Source organism: Leptonychotes weddellii, chromosome 10, assembly GCF_054177405.1.
Source record: "Leptonychotes weddellii isolate Sample4059 chromosome 10, ASM5417740v2, whole genome shotgun sequence".
In the NCBI taxonomy this organism is placed as follows: Eukaryota; Metazoa; Chordata; class Mammalia; order Carnivora; family Phocidae; genus Leptonychotes; species Leptonychotes weddellii.
The window spans coordinates 56650590-56676168 of NC_138378.1; the positions used below are offsets into that span (position 1 = coordinate 56650590).

Consider the following 25579-nt stretch of genomic DNA (forward strand, 5'->3'; position numbering starts at 1 on the left):
CCTAGATAAAACATGTTTCTAAAAGGATTTTAGGCTAAGCTACACTGTCTATTTTCTGAATTAATTGTGGAGGATTCCCTGAGGACTTGACACTTGATGACTTTCATGGAGCAGTAATTGGATGAATATTCCTGTAAAGAAGTCCTGAAATTTCTGAGCCCAGTGAGAGCCCAAATTAAACACTTTAGAAGACCACTCTATCTTTAACCAACTCTATGACTTAGCCAACCCGGAAGTAAACAGCTCTGGGTGATTTGATAGCAGGGTGAATCCCAAGCTGTCATGTCCATGGCTAGTGGATTGATCACTTTTCAATCATCAGGGATTTCCAAGTACTCTTGGGAGCATCTTTGACATTGCACGGATCTGTTCAATCATAGAGTGGGAGACCTATGGGAGGAGCCAGGGCATTTAGCCTAGAGAAAGGAATACTCGGTCTACTAAAATGGGAAGGTTGCCTTGTGGATATGGGTCAGGCATGTTTAGTAGGGCCCAGAGAACAGAACTGTTTTCAGTGGATGGAGGTAGTGAGTTTTCTGCCACTAGGGAATTTAAAGGGAGACTCCATGTGCATCAGTCAGAGGGGCTGTTTATGGCACCCATCAGGGTTGGCCCCCAGGATGCTTCCCACCTGTTATGGGATTGAATGTTTGTGTCCCCCAAAATTCATCTATTGAAGCCCTAACTCCCAATGTAGTAGTATTAGGAGGTGGGGCAATTTAGGGGGTAATTAGATTTAGATGAAATCATGAGGGTGGAGCCCCCATGATAGGATTAGTGCCCTTAAAAGAAGAGGAACAGACACCAGAGCGCTTCTCTCTGCCATGAAGTGAGAAGGTACTTGTCTACAGGTCAGGAAGCAGGCCCTCACCAAGAACGGAATCAGCCAGCACCTTGATCTTGGACTTGCCAGCCTCTAGAACTGTTAGCCACCCCGTCCATGGTATTTAATACAGCAGCCCCAGCTAGGACACCCGCAGAGCCATTGATTTCATGGGAATTCAGGAGATGAGGTTGAGTCTACACCAACCTTAGGAGATGCCTAGAACATTGTAAAAATGAAAGCAAAGATGTCTCCTTTGTCCCCTCACATAAGCAGAAAAACCTGCAGTTCATACTTTCATTGGATTGTGGATAAACAGGAATCTGCAAAACTTCCATGTGTTTTCCTGGGATCTGGAGGGTGCTATTTAGAGGTGCTGGGTTTCACTGCATCTTCTAAACCCCTCACTCACTTGAAGATTGCAGTGATAGATGTGGACCTGGGTTACCTGGAAGTGACAGCGGCTGGACCCCTCTTGCCAGAGACGACCTCTCAGGTGCCCTTTTCTGTCCTTCTACCTCCCCCACCCTTTCATTCATTCAGTGACAATGGAGGTCTAGTTCAGAAGCAGAAAATAAAACTTGCAGGAAACCAAGGAAGTAGGTCGCTTTTTATGTGGGGAGAGCAGGTGAGCCTTGAGAGACCCTTAGAGAGTGTCTCTGCCTCCCACCCCCCTCCCTTCCACACCCAAACCCCTGCACATCCCTTCTACCCACAAAACTGTCCTGGCACCTTGGTCCCCAGAAGGTTGAAAGAGCAGCGCCAAGGCAGGAATCCAGGACGTTCACTCACTCAGCCAACCTCCAAGCAGTCATCATGGAAAAGAAAATAGGAATCTGGTCGCTCTTCCTTGTGCTGATTTTATTTTAAATCTTGACATATTTTAAAGTTATGAAAAAGCGGAAAGAATGATCTACCCAGCACCTGGAGTTTCACCACCTAAAATTTAAGCTAAGATTTTTTCCCCCTTGGCTTTCAATCATTCAAAATTTCAGGTAGAGCTGAGTGCCCTTGTGTTCATGCCTCAATCCCAGTCTTACATTTCCGTGTGTTTGTGGAGCTTTCTGTTTATTTAAGTAAAAATAATGTAATTCTAAAATTACAAACGGGGCTGGGCCCCCATGATATTTTCTGCGCTTGGGGCCCTGCTGGGGGCGGGGGGGTGGTCTCTGGGGCCGGCCGACCCCAGGTTGGTTCTCTCTGCCCCCCCTTCCCCCCCCCCCCCCCCCCCGAGCGGGCGGGAGCTACCAGCGAGGGGGGTGGGGGGCTTCCTAGAAAAGCCCGCCCAGGCTTCCGCGGCCTTGGCCTTCCCGCGGCGAGCCATTGTGCGCGCGCCTGGGGACCGCGCCGAGGGCCGGGGGGAGCCGTTTCCGGGACGCGCGGCCGGGCAGCCTGGCAGGGCGGCCCCGCCGAGGAAGCGCTCGATTCTCCGAGTGGCACGTTCGCCTCGGGCCCTGCCAAATGCCCCGCTGGGCGGAGGTGAGGGGGCGGCGCCACGCTGGGGTCCAAACCAGGCCCTGGGGTTTGCAGGGGCAGCCGGGTGCGCTCACTTCTTGGCCTGGTCCTTCCTTCCTTCCTTCTCCTGATCGGTATAGTACTTGGGACTGCCAAGCTCTGTGTTGGCTGCTGGCATTACAAAGCTTGGTTTCTGCTTCATTCATTCGCTCATGCATTCGTTCCACGAGTCCTTACCGAACTCTGCATGGGCCAGGCAGCGTTCTAGGCGCTGGGGGTACCCGCACGGGTCCTTGCCCCTGAAGCTTTCATTCTAGCAGAGAGCCAGACTACAAGCAACAGATGTAATAAGTAAATATACCAGACTGCCCGTGGTAAGTGCTGTGGAAGGAAAGAAAGAGGAGGAGGTGAGGAAACCAATAATGGGAGTGGAGGACCGATTTGCCAAACAGCTCTCTGAAGGAAGAACATTCTAGGTAGAGGAAACAAGCAGTGGAAAGCTCTGAAGTGGGAGCTTGCCTGGCAGAATGTGACTTATACAGAGATGGGTCTTCCCCTCAACCACCTGTGCCTCACCTAGACGCCCCGGAACTCAGCTGAAGGAAAAAAATCTCCCTGAGACAGGGCCCACAGTGAGTGGCCGCATCTGTCCCCAGTGGCTCCCCTTGGTCTGCAGAATCACATCTCTTCTCCTTGGGATGTGGAGGTATCCTCATTACCCAGGCTTGCTTTCTGTCTCCAGTCCCATGTCTGACCCCTCTCCACTTGCCGTGTGCCTCGCAGCTTGACAGGGGCCACCATGCTGCCTCAGGCCTTGGCACACAGCATCTTCTGGAATGCCGTACACATTCCTGAACCCGCGTCCACCTGACAAGCCCCTCTTCTTCCTTCAAGAGTCTGTTCAACATCACGTCCTCTATGAAGCGCCTTTTCACTTCCCCTTGAACGTTCCATCCCATCCTCTGCTTATGTGATGCCTGGCACAGACCTCGACGGGCAAGTGTCTGGCCACATGGCAGTTACGTGTTGACTTGTCGGTGGCCCCAATCGGCCATGGCCCTCTCTCCCTTCCCTCTATGACCTCAGCATCCGGCACCTGCCTGGCACAGAGTAGGTGCTCCGTAAAGGCAACTCGACGGAGTGAGTGAACACCACTTGGCTGTTTTGGTTCCCTGAGCACTCTGGGGCTGAAGCAACCAGTCCATGGCTTGCTCTTGGATATTTAACAGACTGTATTCACAGCTGTGGACTCCCGGGTCACGGATTTCCTGTGGGTGAGGGACTGGCTGGGGGGAAAAGGTCTTCATTTTAACCACAGAAAATGGCTGGCTCGAGGGGCATTGTTGTCCGAGAGAATAGAAGAGGCTGCCCCCCTCCCTGACCCCACCCTAGCCCTGGGTGCCAGGCTGCGCCTGGCCACACAACTCCTGGAAACCCTGGTCAGAAATGGGCTTCCTCTCCCTCCCACCAGGACTCGGAGCACTCCTAGGGCAGTGGCACTGACGAAGAGTGCAGTGGACCGGCTGGCCGGCCACCCCTCAGCCCCCCAAGGCCTGCCTGCCTTCCCTTGAAAGTCATTGTCCTTTTCTTCCCATTCGGACATCCACAGTCCTAATCCATCCGCCTGTCCTCGCACGTGGATGACCCAGAAGGTTTTCTGGCTCACCGCCTTGTCTCCATCCCCCATCAGTTCCTACCTTCTCCTGCCAATGTTAGAATCATCTTCAGACACTTCTGTTTTCCAAGTCTCCCAGCAGAGAGGTGACCCTTAGTGTCAAAAGTCAAAGTCTGGACACCCAAACCTGGTGTCCTGGGTCCTCTGAAAATTGAACCTGAACTCCCCTGTGTGCACTTTTTGTCTTCACTCTCCCCCGTCACCAGCCTCCTTGCAGCAGTCTACCTTTTAGCCTCTCGAGTACTGTCCCAGCTCTGAGCGTCACCTGTCCTGGATGCCTTCCCTGGGCCTCCCCACCTACCCAGTCCTCTCAAATGCTTCTGCATACAAATCTGTCTAGATAGCCCTGGGTCACTCGTCTCTGAGCCCTGGATCACGTGTGCTTACTACCTATGACAGTCATTTAATACCTAGAGAGTTGACCTTGAGAGCTTTTAAGGTCCCTTCAGTCCTGCAGTTCTATTCTGCCCAGGTATTTTTGCTGTCATTTTTTACAAGTTTACTTTTCCATTCACAGAGTAAGAGTCTTAAGGACCAGACCTTACCTTGGTCAGTGGGCATGTTCTATGCGAGAGCAAAGCCTGGTATGTGGTCGTAGACTCAGTGTGGCTTTGCTGATGGGAAGTTTCCAGACCCCACCCCCAGATATTCCTGTCTTCAGTAGTTCCCTGCTCAGCCCTCATATGCCGGGACTGCCACACACATGCTTCTGAAGGGGAGCTGAGAAATGCATGCATATTGAGGGATCGGAGATTTCATACATTTGTCCTCCAAAGGGAATCTGCATCACCAGAGGTGCCTGGGAAGAAAGAGCATGAGGACACCACCCTTGAGCTTTAATAGTGGAATGCCACTTATCAGCAAGGGAGGAATGGTTGGCATGGAAACCTTTCTTGGAGCGATTCACTCATACCCTGCTTAGACCCCCAGAACACCGTTCTAGACAGGGCACGGGGCTGGGGGGCTGGTGGGGAACAGGATAGAAAGAGGAGAAAGGAACTGTCCATTTACAAGGAAACTCACCTCTAGGGCCTTTACTCCATGGAAACCTTACTTCCCTAGATGTGAGAAGAAACCTTGTGGCTGGGTTGTCTGGGAGGAGGCGAGCAGGTGTCATCCCTGCCCCTCTGTCCCCGGTCAGCAAGGCTGCCCAGAGGTCCTGCCAGCACCTTGCCCTGAGGAAGAGCTATGGGAAGGAGCTGACTCAGTCCTCTTGGACCTGCGGACCCACTGGGGAGACAAACGTTACTCAACTGTAGGAGAGTGGGCCAGACTGCCAAGGGCACAGAAGATTCAGGATGGGAAAACCGGGTGTGGGGATGCAGAGGGAAGGAGGGATGAACTTGCATTTATTGAGCAGCTGAGGTGTGTCAGGCACTGTGCTAATCACATTTATGTCTGGTACCTCCTCTAATTGCCCCCCCAAATCTTGTGAGATAATTGTCATTAGCTGCATTCCCCAACACAGTTTATTTCCTCTCATACCCTTTCTCCATTGTTCTTTTTCCTGTTTTTTTTGTTTTTTTTTTCTTTTCTGGTCATAAAGTAATTAGTGTTCATCATGGACATGGTATATGAAAATAATATAAAAGTACAAGGAAGAGAAGGAAAGTCATCTCTAAACTCACAACGAACATAAAGCCATTATTAGCACTTATATGTGCGTATTCCAGTTTTTAAAATTCATCTTAAATATATGTGATATTACCTTGTACGCACAATTTTCTATTCTTTTTTTTTTTACTAACTTTTATCCCCAAACATATTTTCATGTCATTAAAAATTCTAAAACAGCATCTGTAGCGCCTTCGTGGGGCCCCGTTCTGTGGATCCACAACTGATTTTCCTGTTTCCCAACTGCTAGGCATCTGTTTTTCTATCATTTGAAATTATAAATAATGGTTCAGTAACATCTTGGTACTGACATCTTTCTATGAATTTCTGATTTTTTTTTTTAAGGATCGATTTGAAGAACAGTTAGGGGTCAAATGGTGTCATTGCGATTTTAAATAGCAGTTTTATTTTCTGACTTCAGAAGTGAGAGTTGTTTATTGTGAAAAATTTGGAACACTTAAAAAAGAAAACAACATTCCTAACTTTTCAAGTGGCTATTATTAACATTTTGGAGTGTTTATTTCTCAGTCCTTTTTCCAATAACATTCATATGTAAGTATAAATAAATGTAGCTGCAAAAAATTGGTATTACATGGGATATCCCATGCTACAGCCTGCTTATTAGCAAGCATTGTATTGTGATCATTATATTATTGATTATCTTTGACAATATTACTTTTAATAGCTGCACAATTCCACTGTAAGGATACACCACACAAATTGAAGCATTCTTTTACTCATGGCCATTTAGAGTTTTGTTTCCAAAACTTTCCTATTAGTAACTCTGTTATGAATATGTGAACATCTTGAACATCTGTGAATATTAATCTGTGACCTCATCTCTGATCATATCCCTTCGTACGCATTCCTAGAAGCAAAGTTACTAGGTCAAAGTGTACGAGTGTTGTCAGAGCTGTTGGTACATCTTGCTTAAGTGTGTTCCAAAAAGCATCCTAATAACCAGAGATCGTCTGTCTTACCATACCATTGCAAAACTGATTATTATTCATTTCTTTAATTTTCACTTTTATTATTAACTATCATGTTTTGAAATGTTTATCAGCTACCTGTACTTCATTTTTTAGGAATGTTCATGAGTCCTATTCACCTTCCTGTTTTTGTCTTTAGTGTATTTCTTGATGTTTTAGATGAGCTCTTTATATTTTAAAGATATTAACCCTATGCTTATCATATTCATTCTTGAAGAATTTTCCAAGTAAAGAAGAAAAGATCTCCATTTTCATAAATGAGTAAACCAAGACTCAGTGAAGAAGTGAATTATCCAAGGTCGCCCAACTGGCAAGTGGTATAGCTGGGATTTGAACCCACGTCTTACTGGCTGTAGAACTCTTGATCAGAAAAAAACAAGAAGAGGAGAGGAAATAATGGTAGCTGTGGAAGCCTCGGTGGTGGAACTTGGGCATGTTCTGTAGGATGAGTAGAAGTCAGCTGCTGGAAGGGTGGGGGATGTTTATGAAGGAGGAGGAGGAACACAGTGCTGGGGGCCTGGAAGCCAGGAAGGGGCCTGGCCTGGTGCCAGCTGTGCATCTTTCTGCTCATTACCTCCGAGCTTAGGGACACACTTCTGGCATCCCTGGTACATTCATGATCCTTCAGAGGACTGCCTCCAGCAATTACCCACATCCTCTCCAGATCTGTGTGCCGTCCCACAACCTTCGGTTTGTCCTCACCTGTATGTTCCTGAGGCTTTGAGAGGCCCCTTGTTACCTCTTGCACTGATATTTAGGGATGGGTGAGGCCCTGGAGGCCACATCCTCAGCAGGGTCCAGAATCAGAGGTCTTTGATCACCTTTTCTTACCCAGTTACATTTCTTCTAACCTTCATTTCTATGGATGCTTGCTAATTGCCAGGGAAAGAAAGAGGAAGAAGGCAGAATACTGGATTGTCGATTTCCTAACGATGGGTGCACACGGTCTCCCACCTAGTGTAGAAGCTCCCTGACGTTCCTGCAGCCCCTCTCCACCTCTGCCCTTCCTGCCCCTAGCACAAGGCCTGCACTGAGACTGGGCTCAGTAAATGCTTGCAAATGACTGACAGGGGATGCAGCCTACTGTGGAAAGGCTGTTGGCTCTCCCCCCTCCTCCAGGAAGGACCGGATGTAAAAACAGCAAATAAATGTAGCAGTTTGATTTTTCATTCTGGGGTCAGGCAGATGCCCTTCAGAGAGAGGGCAGAGGCGGGGAGGGGGGAGGTGGCGTTGGAAGGGGAAAGAGGGGAGGCCTCTTGTTACTTGCCCTCTTCTCTTTCATGGCTCCAGCTGGACCCATCCTCAGGGAGTTTGGAAATGCCTAACATTTTATCTTGGCAGTTAACTGCACTGTGGGAAATGGATGGAAACTTGCAGATTTTGGAGCCTTGGTGGAAGCAGGGATGGAAGGACAGAGAGGCTACAGTGTCCGTGGAGGTTGGAAGAGAATTGTGTTCCGCAGGTTGAAGGGAAATGATAGCACATGGAAGCATGATTCACAGAGAAGAATAAGGAGCATCAGAAATTATTATATGGGTGACTCTAAGAGAACAATTTCTCCATTCTTAATTTCTTTAAAAGGCGATGGTCTATAGCAATAACAACAACAATGTGTCCTGGGCTTATATTCAAGGAATAACATATGTGACAACAGAACAAAGGACGGGGGAGGGGGTGGGATGGTAAAGGGTTTAAGTTCTCATGTGCAAATTCCAGGTCAACTGTGCTAAATTGAGGATGCATATTGTAATCCTTAGAACAAAAAGTTAAAAAAATCAAACAAAGAGGCTTAGCTGCAAATCCCAGAGAGGAGGTAAAATAGAATACTAAATTATAACCCAAGACTGATCTGAAAGAGCACAAGAAAAATGAGCAAAGAACCAATGAGAAAGCAAACGGAAAATAAATGATAGCACCTATTAATTATACTATCATCCATGAAGGGAAGAAATGAGATGATCTCTAAGGCCTTTTCCAGCTTCTGGTGTCTCTGATTTTGGCCCACACCCCCGTGACAGTGCCTACTAATGGCTCGGAGGCGAGTTTATGAAGACGAGTATGGCAGAATTGGGAGGAGAATGGGTCTGCTGGTTCGGGGGGCTGTGATTGGCCCCTTGAGACTGTAATTATGGGTCTGCCATTGTGATTAGTGTAGCAAGTTGAGGTGATGATGTGGGGCAGAGTTAGAGTCAGAGAAGCTGCCCATCAGGCCCAGGGCGCAGGCCCGGATTAGAGTCCGTCTGCTTGAAGTTCGCTGCTGGATTTGGCTTCACTGGCGGGCTCCGTGGGCTGAGAGGAGCCGGGCTCAGGAAGGGGAAGTTGGGTGGGGCTGGGCTGACCCAGCAGAGCTCCTGCGGCCTCTCATAGCAGCTGCTTGAGGAAGGTAGGCCTGTGTTTCCCATCCTCAATAACCTCTCTCTCCCAGGACTTTTCTCTCTCTGCTAACAATGCAGTGCGATAGCCATTCATTCAAAACCCTTTACTGATGACCTGATATTACCTGATCACCCGCAGGTGCTACTCTAGGTACTGGGGATGCTGCAGGAGCAAGACAAAGTCGCTGAGCCCAACCCCGCTGGGGTTCTGATCGGGGGAGACGGAAGCAAATGTGATTCCGGGGAGCAAAACCAGGCCGGCGGGTGGAAATGGAGAAGACCCCGTGCCTGCGCAGTGAGCGTGGTGAAGGGCCGGAGGGGAGGAGGGGCAGCGAGCACAGGAGGCCCGGAGCCCGGCGCCTTGAGGGCAGCAGGGCGGCCTGGGAGGTGGGCAGGACCGGAGCTCGGAGAAGGAGCTGCAGCTGTGCCAGGAAGGGGACTGTCCTCCTCTCCGGAGAGAAGCCACGTGAGGCTGTAAGGAAGGGAGTGACATGGTCTCGTCTGAGATTTAAAGATGACTCCGTTGCTCTGAGGAGAATGGCCTGGAGCAGCGACCAGAGAAAACCAAACAAAGGAGAACAATGGGCAGCGAGATAGGAGTCCTGGATTCCTCAGTGTGCTGTGTGTGATCTTGGGTGCGTCACTTAGCCTCCCTCGCTCCTGTGTTATCTGTCTGTCAAATGCCAAGAGTAGGATCTAGGCTATTTACGTCATGGAGACATGGGAGCCAGCGGTGATTTAAAATAGTGCCTTTAAAGGACAAAGGGCTGTACAAAACAAAGGCGGTGGCATCTTTTTGCCCCTCAGGATATTGGGCACGCTAAATTCCGGGGATGAAATGGGGCCTGTGTAATAATAACTTGAGTTCGTTTCCTCCATGAACATCATGGCAGCATCTGAGACTTCCCTCGAATGGGGGCTGGTTAGCTCATTTGGTGAATGAGGCCAAACTCAACTCCAGTGCCAGCCAGATTCTTCCCTTCCATTCCCAGGTCACAGCTCATCAGACAGCTCTTAACTGGATGTCACTGGTCACACCGGCCCCCCCGAACCAGTGGCCGCCCCCCACCGCTGAGGCAGCCCCCCATGCACGGGAATGAGTGCACCCCCCTGCCCTGGAGTTGAAGATCAGCTTCAAACCAGCCCCACTGCTGAGCTGCTTCGCCCCGCCAAGGCAATGGCCTCTTCAGAATGGGGAGCCTCGCCCCGGCTTCTCACAGGGGCCTGTGGGATCCACAGAAACCCCTGGGGAGGGGTTGGCGTGTTAGCCATGTTGTTGCTGCTGCCAAGGGAACTACCTCTGTTGTCACTGGATTGGGAAAGAAAGCCTGTGACACATCCAGAAAGATTTCTGTGTTCCTCCAGCCCTGCAGGCTGGATTCCAGCGGAAGGCCATTTTGTGAAACACGTGCACAAGGCAAAAACCAAACAAACAAAAAACCGCAAGAAGCCAGACTCTAGGCACACATACCCTTTGGGCGACATGGAGGTGATTTTTGGGCCTCTGCACTGCATGTGCATTAAAGCTCACTTCGCCCTCACGGCATCCCTCCAAGTAGATATCATCATCCTCATTTTACAGACTGGGAAACTGGTATTCAGAGAAAGTAATGGATTTGTCCAAGGCTATCAGATGGGCTGCAGAGCTGGGAGTCAGCCCCGGTCAGCCTGATTCCAAAGCCACGTGCACCCCAGGCCTTAGGCTTACAGCCCTAGAGCATTCAGCGTACCTCTCCATTGTTCTTTTTGTGAAGGCCAGCACTCCAGATATTCTGGGAAACCCTCAGGCCAGAGATGATTGAGGACAAAGTCAGACCTCTTGGGGCTGGTTTGTCATTTACTCCATCAAAAGGCAAATACTCAATCAGCCAGCAAATATTCATTAGGGGGCCGGGCGAGAGGTCTAGCCGGCAGGCAGGCAGGAGGTGTGCAGATCCAAGAATAATTTTGAGAGCAAGATGCAGCCATGTCTATGCCCAGAGGAGAGACAGTGCTGGCCACTGAGGAAGAAGCTGACCAGGGGCTAACAGTGAGTCAGGGTCAATGAAATGCAGACAGGTGCAAAAGGCTGATGCTGTGGGCTCAGCTGCCACCATGGGAAAGCTAGAGCGCCTGACTGCTTCCCTTTCTGGCACCTGGGACTCGGGTCCTGGATCTCTGGAGTACAGCAGAAGGCCGACCCAAGGCCACTGGGAGTGCCAAGCACAGACTGCATGCCCACCTCGGGCTAGCCCAGGTGCCCCAGGCACAGACCCTGACCCCACTATCCATTTTCCCTCTCAGCACTGCCAGCAACTAGCTGATGACTGGCCGAGTGGTTGAGGCTGCCCAGAGCCTGGATGCAGGAGCTGAGCTAGGAAAAGGGATCTCTTCCTCTGTAGGGGGGAAGCCCCTGGGGAAAAGGGAAAATCAGTGGGAAAGTCTATGTGGGGCCAGGGTAGTGCCCTCTAATGTGTGCGATTGGGCCCACAGCTCCTCCGGGGTGACAAGGGGACAGGGCGTGGGCTCACCTGCTTGGCCTGCTTCAGGACCTCAGGCAGGGAGAAAGGGCAGAAAAACCTGCCCTTCCTGCCATGTGGGCCTCCCTGCCTGCCTCCCTCCCTCCCTGTCTCTCAACACTATTTTAAAAATGTAACTAGAGGCTTACCTGGTCCCCACCCATCTGCTCAGGGAGAAGGGGAGGGAGTTCAGATAGATAGCCCTACCGTAGTTGGTGCGGAGGGGGGAAAGTGGGTCCTCCCTTCCAGAATTAGGCTCATTTAGAAATGGCAAAGAACAGAAGAGAGGGGTCTTTACTAACTCTTAAAAAAAAAAAAAAAAAAAGGCCTCTTAATCTTAAATTGATTTAAAATTATATCGCATACTAAGCTTTAAATATATGAAATTTATATTAGCGTGCAAGATTTAGTTTTTTTTAGTCTATTCTGAGACTATTCCACCTTGCTAATGCTTTCCCTTTGGAAACCCATAACAGTATAAGAAACTATGACATTGATAGGACATGAATCATCACATTTGTATCATGGTTTCTAAGGTGCTTCTGGGCACAGTGTTGCACCTGACCCTGTCCCTAAGTCTGTGAAGTAGGAACCGCTAGTATCCCCATCTTGCAGATGAGGATGCTGGGTCCTTATGCCTCTATAGAGCTTTAGACTTTCCCCATTCCATGGCTCGTTAATGTCTTCACCTTTCTCTTAACTTGGAAGAAAAATGTCGGAACAAATGGGAAATGGGATGCGTTTGTTCCTCATGCCTTCTCTTGAGCTCTCTTGGCCAAACCTCCTCAGCATTTGTCGTCCCCATGCCCAGCCCAGTGCTGGGTTACTCAGCACTGGCCTGAGTGACTTCAAGCCACAGAAGCTGGCGGGACTGTCACCTCGCATGTGTCTTCCCACTGGTTCATCATAAACGGTCCAGGCAGGCCTGCGGAGAGGGGCCTCCTCACCTCTGCTCTCTCTTATGCAGATACTAGTGGAGGTGGCCTCCTTATCTCTGTGATCATCATGGCTGGGCAAAGTGTGGTCATTGAAAGCCTCAAACTCAGTAGAAACTTCTGAAGAAAAAAAAAGGAATATTTACTGGGAGAGAGGACTAGGGAGAAGGAAAGGAAGAAGAGTAGAGAAGAAGAGAAGCAATAAGCACAGGGAGCAGGTAGGGGGTGGGATTGCCCAGGGCAAGACATGCAGTAGAAACTTGCAGGGCCTGGGTCCCTCTGGGTCCACTCGTCACAGCTCCAGGCTTCCTCCATGCTGCTTACACCTAAATATCCCCTGAGCTGGACTGTGGGGAGAGTTTGAGTTGCCCTTGAACCTACTTAACACCCCCAAGATACTAAGGCCTCCACAGTCACCCATCTATACTCCCAGGGTCATGCATACAGACCAGCATCCCCTCAAACTTCAGGGCTGTAATAATTAACTCCTTGCTTAGAGCGGGTATACCCAAGGAGATTCTAGAACCCACGGAATTTTGCTCTGATGTTAATACCTATTGTGCAAAATTCTAGTATAAATTGAGCATGAAGGTTTTGTAAAAAATTGAACTGAACAAGAAAGACAAACTGTCCTTATGAAGGCTTGGGAAAAGCTATCTGGTAACCTGAGCTAAGGGCCACCCAGGTCAAGGGCATCCATGCTCCATTCCACATATGCTCCCAGAGTTTGCAGAGAAATACTCACCACTGGATATTGGTATCATTACTGCCACAATGGCCACGTAATTATTGGGAGCAAATTCATGGGGGGAAAGCTGGAATGTCATGGCTAAAAGATGAGGGTCACATTCCTTTTCTAACCAGCGCAGGTGTCATGGTCATCCTCCAAAGGCCCCACCAAGCATTATAATACAGGTGTTCTAAGTGCTCCATAGCGCCAAGACGAGCTGGTAATCTCAGATGACCATAGTAACTGAACCTCCTCGAAGGGTCTCTTGTGTTGCTTCTGTATGCCCTGCCCTTTGCTTTGAGAGTGGTAAGAGAGGATTCAGTCCCTCCTCCCAGACCAAAATGCTTTTCTGCCACTTCTCTGACTAGAAAACTCCAGGTCACCCTTGAAGACCCAGCCACAACGTCACCTTTTCTGCAGACTTTCCCTAACATCCCCACCCACAACCAGGCTGACAGAATCATTCTCCATTCTGAACTCCCAGAAAAACAGGGTTTTAAACTTACCTGTGTATTTTGTCTGTTCGAAAGTTTGTCTCCAACAGTGGACTGTGAGTTTAGAGGGTAGGGCTGTGTCTTATTCATCTTTCTAAGCTGAATTTCAACCACATTGATGAATAAGAGCAGGACATTTGATAAATGCTTAAGAAGGGAAGGATGAAGGAATAAATTTAATTAATTAAACAAAGATCGGAATACGTACAAAGGGGATGAGGCTTCAAGTGCAATGAAATTTGGAGAGAGAATTTGAAAATGTACATTTTTATTTTTATCTATTTTTTTTTAAGATTTTATTTATTTATTTATTTGACAAAGAGAGAGAGAGTACAAGTAGGCAGAGCGGCAGGCAGAGGGAGAGGGAGAAGCAGGCTCCCCGCGGAGCAGGGAGCCCAATGCAGTGCTGGATCCCAGGACCCTGGGATCATGACCCGAGCTGAAGGCAGCTGCTTAACCCACTGAGCCACCCAGGTGCCCCGGAAAGGTACATTTTTAAATGCTGTTGTTTTATTACTTTTAAAATGTGCTTTCTATTCTTTTTTAAAAAGATTTTTTATTTATTCATTTGAGAAAGAGAGAAAGAGTGAGCATGAGTCGGGGGGACGGGGCAGAGGGAAAGGGAGAAGCCGAGTCTCCGTTGAGCAGGGAGCCCGATGCAGGGCTTGATCCCAGGACCCTGAGATCATGACGTGAGCCGAAGGCAGACACTTAACCAATTGAGCCACCCAGACGCCTCTGTGCTTTCTATTCTTTTTTTTTTTTTTTTTTTTTTAAAGATTTTATTTATTTATTTGAGACAGAGAGAATGAGAAACAGAGCATGAGAGGGAGGAGGGTCAGAGGGAGAAGCAGACTCCCCGCCGAGCAGGGAGCCCGATGCGGGACTCGATCCCGGGACTCCAGGATCATGACCTGAGCCGAAGGCAGTCACTTAACCAACTGAGCCACCCAGGCGCCCTGTGCTTTCTATTCTTAACAGGTAAAATTACTGTGGAGTCGTCTATGGGTCTTTCCAGAACTCTTCTAAATATGGCCTTACTTATGAACCTTGGGCATTATGAGTTTCACTTTCATACACAGTGAACTCTGGGCTCCCTGCCTTGGCATCATCTACCTAGAACTTTGCCACTGGCATGTTTTTATGTCACAAGGCATCTCTCTACCATAAATGACTGTTTGATGAAGATCCACTTTAATTTAGCCTAAAATAGAATGATTAGGAGGGCTTATCTGCTGTAATGTAAAATTAACGATTAAGGTAAGGCATTGTCTAAAGGCTTTGAAACGTCTGTGCCTCCGCTTGCCCTGGGGTGGGTCATTGAGCACACTGGTCTCAGCCGGGCTTGTGACCCCCAGCATCCATGCACCAGAGACTGCAGTCCTCGGAGGCAGACGGAGAGAAAAGCCTCAAAGTTTAAAATCTTAAGTATTTACAGGCACATTCTCAGCATTGCATCCCTGGTTTTCTTCAAAGGGCAAAGACAGAGGTATGCACTCAGAAAAATGAAGCATTTTAAATGGGGTTTGTGCAGGAACATATTTCTGGGCTTGGCACCTGCGCTCCATGTGCATGGATGTGTGTGAAAGGTTCTGGTTATCTGGTTATGCACTTGGGGCCGTGTTAGTGTGTGCCCCTGACGCTGTCCCCTCTAACCTCAGTGCTACAAAAGGACCCAGCTGCAGTCCCAGAACAATGCAGACCGGAAAAGCCTTTACGTGGCCATGGAAATCATAAAGGGGCAAACTGTTCCCTAATTCCTTGTATATTAATAAGTTTCAAAACCAACTCCTGTAGTATCCAGACGCCCTAAATGTCATGTAACCATCCTTCTCCCTTCACATAGATCCGAAGTCTCAATTGTCTCCTGCTATCTCTGACCATTTCTTGAATCTGCAGGCACTTTGCTGGGGAGACATGACGATGAGTTGCGGGTCAAGCCATTTCTGGGGTTGTGAGGCTTTTTCCTCCCATTTTCCTTTGTGCTTCTATTAGCCTAAATCTGAAATTTAAACCTGGAGAGTGGGCCAGCCAACACTATGAACTTCTCTCTGCAGCTAAGCTCCCTCGCAGACATTGCTGGGTGCTCTGTGGTCTGCCCCAGGGTTTCAGGATGGCAGGAGAACTGTTCTAAATGAGATCAAGGGAAGGTGAGGTGAGACAGTGCTGGAAACCAGCTCCTGCCAAGTCAAACTTTAGCCAAGCACCTGCCCAGATAAGATGCCCAGAGTGATTAGTTTTCCATGTAGGAAATGGAGGCCCTACAGAAGCAGTTTATGCCCTGACCTAAGTAGTCCACAGAGGGCCTCACATCTCTGCCAGCTGAGGCTTCTGGGGCAAAGACCACCACTTAATTCAACGATGCATAGCCAATCCAAACATCAGAGCCTAAAGGCTCTAAGATCCAGCCCTCTCGCTTTAAAGAACAGGAAACTGAGGGCAGAGATAGAAAATTAGTTGTCAAGGACTTATTTTTCTTAATTTGAGAGCGAGAGAGTGGGAGAATGAGAAAGCATGAGAAGGGGGGAGGGTCAGAGGGAGAAGCAGACTCCCCGCTGAGCAGAGAGCCCGATACAGGACTTGATCCTGGGACTCTGGGATCATGACCTGAGCCAAAGGCAGTTGCTTTACCGACTTAGCCACGCAGGTGCCCCCGTCAAAGATTTCCTATCTGACTGGAAGTCCTTGAGGAATGGTGCATGTCTCGTTGATCTTGGTATCACCAGTGCCTAGTAGGATAGCTGGCCTATAGTGAACATTCACCGGATGCTGATCAAGTAAATACTGCATACAAATGAATGAGTGAATGAATGAATATATCAGCCAAGACTCTTACCTGCAAGTAACAGATTATCTCCAGCAATTTGAGAAGAAATGCTTTATTAAAAAGGTTCTGGTTATCTCACAAAATCTCTGAGAGGGGTGTAACTGGAGGGTCAGGCTCAGAGGTTGAGGCAAGCAGGAATAAAGCCCCACACTGGAACCCTGCTGCAGGTGACTGTAGTTCACATGGCCAAGCCACCAACTCACGACTCTGGATGCTGATGCTAGAACTTCTGGCACCAAGATACTGTCAGCAAGGTGACAACTGCTTTACAAGGTGCCTGCTTTCCCCAGATTCAGTGAGATTCAAAGTCTGGGTAGATGTGTCTGATTCAAAGAACCCGAGTCATATGTCCACACCACGGGTTCTAGAGAAGCTGAGATTATCTGGCATTTTTACTTTCTTTAGTGAAAGGCTTTTCTTTAGTGAAGCCTTGCTTCATAAGGTGAGTGAGGAACTCCCCAAACATAGAAAGGTGCTCAGGTTTGGATGCTAAGGAGCTAAGGAGAAAGATGTCCCTTGCCACAAATAAATTAAGACAACAGAGGTGCAAGATATAAATACATTGTGCATTTGGCTAACTCTTGCCTCTATTTGCCCCCATTTGGCTGACTCTTGCTGCAGGATGTCCCTCCCTCTTGCTCCTCAGTCTCCCCATTACTTATTTCTGGGAGTCCCTGGAGCATTTTTCACAGGTTCTGTCTGTAGCTGCCATTTTTCCCCTAGCCTTCTACAGCACTTCCTGTGATTTCCATAGTTAAGGCCCTCTCCAAAATTAGTCAGTACATTTGCCACTTGGGCCCAATTTTTTTTCTGGTCACCTCTTGAAGCCCTTTCAATGGATCACCAGCACTGTGGCTTCTGACATTAGCCACATGCAAAGCCCTGAAAGGGGCCTCAAGAACCCTGAAAGAGTTAGGTCAAACAACTGGGATCTGTATCATACAATCAGAAGGCAACATTATTATTAAACTTTCTTCCATTAAATTTTTAAGTGGTCCATTTAATGGATTATTTAGTTCCCACTTCAAATAAAATCTCAGTGAGGTCCCAAGACTTTTAAAGTCACTCTTTAGTAGTAAAAATAGAAATTCCCTTGCTCATACTAAATAAACATTGGAGTCCGGTAGGTAATGAAAATTCTCAGCTTTACCCCTACTTAAAGCTCTGTCCTCCCCAACTTAGATTTGCTTCAACCTGGAAACCTGAGCGGACAGGAGGGAAGATGCTATCTGTTGCTTGCACCCTAGGATTTTGGCTGATACATTAATTTGTTCATTTATACGTTTGTATATTTGTTTGGTCAGCTTTACTGAGTGCCCCTTTTATGCCAGATGCCTTGTTGGGCACTGAGGAGCTTAAGATATTTCCCTACCTAGCACCTCTACACCTAATCCCTCCACTGGCCTACACTGGCCCCTCTAGGGCCTAGGAGAGGGGAAAAATAGAATAGGAAATGTCGTCATCTTCTTCTTTCTCATCTTCTTCCTCTTCCCCCTCTTCTCCTTCTTCTCCTTCTTTTTACTAGCATGGGTGTAATTTCTCTTTGGTTTTCCCTGGCCATAGCAGCTATTTGCCTCTTCGGTATCTTTGTAGATTCCTTGGATAGTCTCCTCCAACAGCAACCCCTCATGGTTCCAGAAGGGCCCTCCTCCAGAGGGTCACTTGTGGTCTTCCTCAGCTTCTGCTTCCAATGGTACCTCCATCTCTTTCTGTTGAGACCTTTTTGAAGAGATGCACGTGGCAGGATCGTCTTAAAAATCCTCAGTGGGTATTCCTCCTGTGAATTCCACATCTGGTCTGGGAACATCATGCTCTGTATTGGACCTTCTAATCATTGCCCCGATACCCCTTCAGGAATGAAGGCCTTTTTCCCCCTGGGTGCTGTTGCCTAAGGCCACAGGCCTTGACTGATCAAGGCAGAGGTAGAAAGGCCTGACCCCTTTACTCCACTTTGGGACAACTCTGAAGAGCCATTCCAGCTTCAGACACCCTAGGGGTTGGATGAGACCTTTGTGGAGGCTCTACTTTGCCCTCTGCCCAGTCCTACTTCTGTCCCTTCCCTCCCACAGGTGCTGATCCCCAGGGCACTCCCTCATAAACCTGCTGAATGCTAATCTCCCTCTCTTGTTGACTTCCTGGGGAATCCAACCTGCAAACACACCACTGCCATGACTAGGTGAGTGGGAGTAAGCCTCAAACCCAGCCCTCCACATGGCTCCAACAGCCACTTTAGCCAGCCTCTCACCGGGGGGGGGGCAGTCTCCTGAGTCCCTCAAGCTGCAGGGGATGAGCATCAGGCTTTCCTGTGGTCTCCAGTAAGCCCCAGTCACTGGACTTGGAGATAGCTGAAAGGCAAAACTTTGTCCACGGTGTGCGGAGGGGAAATCCATGATGTTGACAACTCCATCCTAGAAATCCAACTTCTAGTCTTTGTCTATATTGGTCCATACACTCCCTTGAGGTCGGCTTTGACTACAGCATGCAAAACCATTTCAAAAGCTCTTTTGCTAGTTCTGTATTTCTGTATTTTGAAAGTGAGCTAGACAAAGTCCCATTTTGACACCCCTTACAGGCCAAAGCAACACTATAGGGGTGAGGAGGGTGTCTCTGACCCCCAATTTGTGCCATTCTTAGTTACCAGACTTCAGAGCAGTACTGCTTGAGGCCTAATGTCATCATCTCTCTTGATAGTAGCACCTTCATTTCTGCTCTAAGGTGGGGCTGGCACATCCTTCCTATAGGCCATTCCTCCCACAGAGACTGCACCCACCAGCCTAGCAGATGGGCCAGTCTGGGTGAGGCATCTCTTACTCCTAGCAGTGAGGATGGCTGGGACTCTAGCTTTATCTTCCTTCTTATTCACTCTCTCCACCCTCCCACCCACCACCACCAAATCCTTACAACACCTATTGTTTAGAGCATATGATTTTGTGCTCAACTTCTATATTTAGAACGTTTTAAGAATATATAAATTATATATATATTAATTTAAAAGTGGTTTGGGAGAGGAAGAAAGGAATCATTACGTATTGATGCTCACTGATTTCAAAAGCCTTAAAAAATAAGTAAATGTGTATCTCCTAATCTGGGAAATGCAGTGGGTGCACAACTGGATTGACTTCTCCTGGAGGGGAGGGAACCACTGTCTCTCTCTCCCTCCAGATTGATTCCTTCCATTCTCCTTGAATCCGCATAACACAGTGGCCGTGGACCAATGACTCCTTCGCTATATGGTGAATGACCAAATGACAAACACACAAGACCTCTCCTGGGCAAAGACATTAGTCTCTAAGTCCCTGATAATCCAGGTGTGGGGTGGGGAAACTGGTTTCTTTAAAACTGGATCCTTCTTCTTGGTAAGCACTAAGAATTTAAGTAGAAACAAATGTTCAACCCTTTCCTCAATAAGAATCCCAAATTCTTTTTGAAAGATGGCAAAATCTGGATTTGTAGGGTCAAAAGTCATGTTTAACCGTAGATATAGCATATGTTCCGGCTTTGGCCTGAAGCCAAACACAGGAGGTATGGTTTTCTGGTCATAGAGTTCATTGATGAGCGTGAGGATAGACTCCTAAAGTCACAATTTAAGAGCTGGTTTTGTTTGGAGGACTAACAGGCAAATGTGAGGGAATGGGTCCCTTCCCTTCCAACCCAATAAATGGCGGGACTAGGGCCCGATGGTTATTACATTAGATAACACATGTGCAGGGCCAGGGCTACCACCACCAGAGAGTGAATGCCCCCTGAAATTTTGCACCCCAGCCCTGACATGTGACAATACATTGAAAGTTGTAAAATACTAAAGAAATAGCCCAGACCTCCAAGATCTCCTCTCCTGTTAGATCCCCCCCATCCCAACCTAATTTCCAACCACATCCTGGGTCATACTGATACTTTAACAGGATTACCAAGGCCCTCTGTCTTCCACCTGCCCACCTCAGCCCAGGTGTCTGCTCTCTACCAAATCTGTAAGTTAACAATTTGTCTCCATCTATCCCATCCTCCTAAGGGTATGTATGCTCTACAGAGGAGAGAGGAAGCTAGAGACCCAGTCTCGTCCCGCATTAAAACAAGTCAGTATTCTCCTGGGGTCACAGACTGTGTTGCCAAGCTGTCCAGTCTAGGGTTGGGGGACAGGTAGAGAGATTTGCTGGGAAATGGGCAGCTGCTCCCATTTTAAGCAGCTTGGGAGTGATGCCCTCTGCTGCCCTCTGTGGCCAAAAGATCATTGTCTCTAGAGACACTCCTCTAAATCCTGGAATCCATCTCTTTCCGCCATCATCTTTTAAAGCTTTTCTCCTGCAGTGCTCTGTGGGCATTAAAAAGTAAAATGGGACACTCTAGCCACAGGCCTGTGTTGGGTTTACACTCTCAGCTCCTTCCTGCAGAGGTTGTTTAACTGAATCCTGGAAGAAATCTTAAGAGGTCATTGGGCTGCTCAGCTCTGCTCTAAGCAAGGCTAGTCCAATCCTTCTATATAGGGCTTTTGGTGAATCTCTCAGACACTGCCAAAATCCCAGACTCTTCAAAGTTACTCCCTGGGATTTTCATAATATCCATCCAGTTGTTTATCGGAGCTTGGGGACCTTTCACTCAGAGGGCAAAATCCCAATTAGAAAAATGGGCAGTCTGGCCATGGGGAAGGAGCAATATTAATATGGTAGATGTGTTGAGTGACCCTTTACCTTTCTTTTTTTTTAAATACCAAAATATCTAATTTCATAAACTCAGCATTGCTGAAATGTTCTGTGTAGGTTGGAGGTGTTGCTTTGTGACTTTTAAGCATAGCCCAGGACGCAGGAATTTTCTCCTTCCTCGGGCAGTGAACCATCCGAGCACCTGGAAGCCACCAAAGCCCCTGTTTCTTCTCCCACTCCAGCACCAAGTGAGATAAGTAAGCTTATTGTCGATTAAGGAAGCACTGTGTCTTACCAATCTCTTTATTAAGATAAATAAATGTGTCCACTAGGACTGGGTGGCTGGAGAAGCCCAGTATGAAATCACTCCATTTCTGAAACCTACCGGCCTCAAGAAATGGCTCCCTAGAGAGATTCGCAATCTTTGTTTGAATCCCTTGACTGTCAGGCGTGATGTTTGATTTCAAAGTCTGTGTACACAGTGCTCATGGCTCTAGGAAAATGAGAAAATGTGCCTGGTTCCCCAGTTCTCGGCAAGTTTTCTCCTCTCTCTATTCTGCTTTCCAGTGCCTTCCAAAGGCCCCTGAAAAGTAGCCCCACCCCTCCTGGCGTGCAAGGGAAAAATATGTTTACTTTGTATTTTGGTAATAACACAAACCTATACCAAAAAAAGTTCCATTTACGATTATTTTTTCTTGATATTTATTTTTGCATTGTGGTAGAAAAAAAAGCTAGCATTAAATTTACCACCCTAATCATTTTAAAGTGTACAGTGCAGTAGAGTTAAATATATTCACATTTTGTACAAGATTCTAGAATTTTTTCATCTTGCAGAAGCAAAACTGTATACCCATTACACACTAATTCCCATCCCATCCCCCCACAACCACCTTTCTACTTTGTTCCTATGAATTTCGTTACTTCAGATACATCATAATAGCTGAATCATAAAGTATTTGTCTTTTTGTGAATGGCTCTGCTCACTTTGCATAAAGTCCTGGAGTTTCATTATGTAGATTATTTAATATAAAATCTGACAAGGCTTATGGGGAAAACGTAGAGCAAGGCTCTCAGTGCGAGGGCTACCAGTCCCGTGGCCCTTGCTTTCTCTTCTCTTCCACTCACACCTATGAAACTTTTCGCAAATCTTGGAAGACTGAGCCTTCCCTGTCCCATCCTGAGATCTGGATCAACATAATGTAGGTAGTAAATGGGGTGGGATTCTTGGGAGAGCAGATCGATCGGGTCGGGGCAGAGGCACGTGGAGCATAGATGCCCGGGCCAGCATTTGTTGAAAGCAGAGTTTAAAGCGCAGCTGGAAAATCCAGGAGCTCTAATGGCCTGCCCCTTAGATCACTGATCTCTCTACACTCAACACCTGCAGACTTGATGTTCCCGGCGCTTCAATAAAACATTGGAGACACATAGGGCAGGCCTGAAATCCTGTGACTTGAGGACACGCTGTCAATTCTTATCCCCAAATCACACTAAGAAGCCAGACTGACTTGTCCAACTCTGAATTGGCCCAGGCCCACGCTTTGGTGGTCAGGTGTTGGGAGCAGGGCGCAGCAGGCCCTCGCTTGGAGCGAGGGCCCGCCTCTCCCGCATCCTCACCAAAGCCACACAGTCCAACACGACCCCGCAAGCAACAGGTCTACCAGTTGAGGGAAGGGAAGAGCAGGTAAAGCCCTAGCTCTATTTCACTGCACTGTTTTCCCCAGACCCCACAGGAGCAGGTGATCCGTCTCCCTGCCTCTTCTTTCAGATGGCAAAGTCAGCTGCGTTCTGCCGAGAAAAGCGCAACGCCTAGGCTCGGAGCGCCGCTGCTGGGCCCTCGGAATTCTCCCGAGAGGGCCCGGGAGCGAGGCAGCAGAGCGAGGGACGCGGGACCGGCACTGCGGAGCGGCTCCGCGTGGCGTGGCAGAGCGCGGGACCCTCGGGGCTCACAGTCCTGCCCCGGTCCCAAAGGTACGGCAGAGGAGAAAGGACGCCAGGGCAAAGGGGCACTCCCGGAGACCGACTTCTCGCTGCCGGCTAGCCCCACTTGGGTTGCGCTTGCCCGGTGCGGAGTCCCACCATGCCACAAGCCACCCCGCCGACCTCATAAACAACTTCTGGAACTGCAGAAGGAGGAGGCGGGGCGGGCGAGCCGCGGCGGAGCCGAGCGCGGGGGCAGGGGGCGGGCCGGGGTCAGGGCAGAGGCTGCGGCCGCGCCTCCCCATTGGCCGGGACGCAGTGGGCTGCCCGGGCGCGCGGCGCGGCGCGGCGCGGCGCGGGCGGGGTGGGCGGGGGCGGGGCCTGCCGGCGCACGCCCGCCCCCGCCCCCTGCGCCCGCGCCCCCCGCGCCCTCCCCCGCCCTCCCCCGCCCGGCCGCAGGAGTTTTTAAAGTGGGCTGGCGGCCCCGGGAGCCGGACATTTGAGAGCGGTCCACGACACAGCCCCTGTACCCAACACAGCGCTAGCCTGAGGCGGCTGTACAATCCTCGGCAGTGTCCTGAGACTGTATGGTCATCTCCGCGGTCGCGCCCGCCCGGCCTTGGACTCTTCCAACTCCAGTCGTTGCAGCCACTTCTTATTTTTATGTTTATTTTTGAAAACCCAGAAAAGTGACTCCTCTTCGTGGGAAAAAGGAACTAAGGTCCCGCTCTCGCGGCCCTCTTTTTGGGTTTGACAGCCTCCTCCCACTCCTTTCCCCGACCCCGCCTCCCCGTGTGCAGGTTCCTCCCCGGCACCTCTCTCCACCCTCCTCCCCGCACCTAGCCAGCAGCGCGCAAACTTCCACCTGACCGTGCGGGGCGCTCGGGACCTGCGAGCACCTAGGACCTTTAACACCGGCCCGGGCCACAAGGAGTAGGCGAGGGCCACAGCGAAGGCGGCGACTGCAATCCCCACCGGCCGGGGAGCTCAGGTGTCTGGCGTTTGAGAGCGCCACGGCGACAATGACAGCTGACAAGGAGAAGAAAAGGTAAGCGGGCGTCGGAGCTGGTCTAAGGGGAATGGCCACGCCGCACGGGGTCGGAGCGACCGAGAGCGGCTAGAAGAGGAGTCCGCAGGGGTCTTTGAGGCCCGAGGATCGGTGTGGAGGGCTTTGAGGGGGGGAGAGCAGGTGCCCCGTCTGTGGACGCGGCGCTTCGGCTTCGCAGTGGAGGGCTCTGTGGCCCGAAGAAGTCGCGAATCTGCGCGCGCGATGAGGCCAGGAGGCCCAGGGAGATGGCCCTGGAGGTCGGAGGGGCTGTGGCGCGCGGAACCTTCCCAGCTCGCCGCCGCTCCAGCCCCCCGCTCCAAATTCATGTGGCCAGCACGTTGAAATGTTTCTGGGTTGACTTGACCCAGGTCAACTTTGGACTTTCTCAGGTTTCGCATGTGGGGCACCATCCACTGGTCTCTTTTCCTTGGGACCCCACGGGTCCTTCCAAATGAGCTACTGTGCTCGCACTGCGCCCAATCTGGCCAGGGGCCGGAGGCGGAGCGCCGCGCTGGGACGCGCCTCCGCGGAGGGGCCAGAACGCAGCAAAGGGCCCTACTCCGGGTTTGCAGACCCCACTGAAGCTTCGAGAAGCTCCCTTCCTGATCCCGCACCTTGACTCGGGAGGAGAGTTGTGTGGTGGGCAGGGTTGCCTCGCGAGGGCAGATGCGTTGGTGTGCGGGGAGGGAATGGAGACACTGGGTGCCCCCGGCAGGTCCCAGTGTCTCTCTCTCAAGAGCACAGAGAAGGGCAGCCACGATCCGCCCGTCTGCCCTCGCGAGCCTCTCGGCACTGGGTGAGAGGCAACTCCGGCCAACTCTCACTGCCTTCCCGCCCCCGCCCGGCTTCTCCCCGCCCGGCCCTCTCCCGGCGCCGGTGTGAACGCACCGTGCGGCCACGCAGGCGTGGGTACGGCCTCGCCTCCCGCGAGCGTGCGAGGCTGGCTGCCTGGCCCCCTGCTCCTCTGGTCTCCGCTGGGGCTGCCCCGGTGCGCTGGCGTTTTAAGCCCCGCCCTCCGCGGCGGCTTGGCGGGGCTGGGTTTCGCGGGTTGCGGGGCGGGGGGGCAGAAATGGAATGAACGTGCGGCCTGAGCCCGGGCGGATCAGCCGCAGGGCTGCGGGGCGGTCGTGCGGGGATGGGGGGCCGAGACGCGAAGGGAGGGGATGACTAGCCCCGAGAGCTCAGTGCCTGGGTTGATTTGCTCTTGTTCGGACTGCCACTGTGGGACCTGCGCCAGAAACCGTGTATCTTCTGGTGGAAAGCGGCGGTTCCCACCTCGGTGCACGGAGAAGGATTTGATAAACGGCAGCGAATCGCGCGCGTTCTGGCCAGGCGCCGGGGCACTCGCTCCTGGGTCTCTGGGGGACCCGGGTCCCCCTTCCCGGCCGCAGCTCCCCCTCCCGCGTCACGGTGGCGGCCCCGGACCTGAGCTGGGTGAGGGAGCGTGGGCCCCCGGGGCCTCGCAGCTCCCTTGGGGGCCTATGTCTTTTGAGGGCGGCAAAGCAAGGAAGAGAGCTTAAGATCCCAACGCATTTTGTAAAATGTAAATTTTGTAAAATAAC

The 25579-nt window shown here is 50.1% G+C and overlaps 1 protein-coding gene and 1 long non-coding RNA gene across 2 annotated transcripts in view; one reads left to right on the plus strand and one right to left on the minus strand.

The window, feature by feature from the left end:
- LOC145723890 (uncharacterized) overlaps positions 1–25579 on the minus strand; it is a 1084435-nt gene that overhangs the window by 523195 nt on the left and 535661 nt on the right. The window lies entirely within an intron of this gene.
- Positions 23446–25579, plus strand: part of EPAS1 (endothelial PAS domain protein 1) — an 81216-nt gene continuing 79082 nt past the window's right edge. The window contains exon 1 of the mRNA XM_006740602.3: positions 23446–24017. Within this exon, the coding sequence (XP_006740665.1) occupies positions 23992–24017 (26 nt within the window). The 5' untranslated portion in view covers positions 23446–23991. The remainder of the gene's footprint in view (positions 24018–25579) is intronic.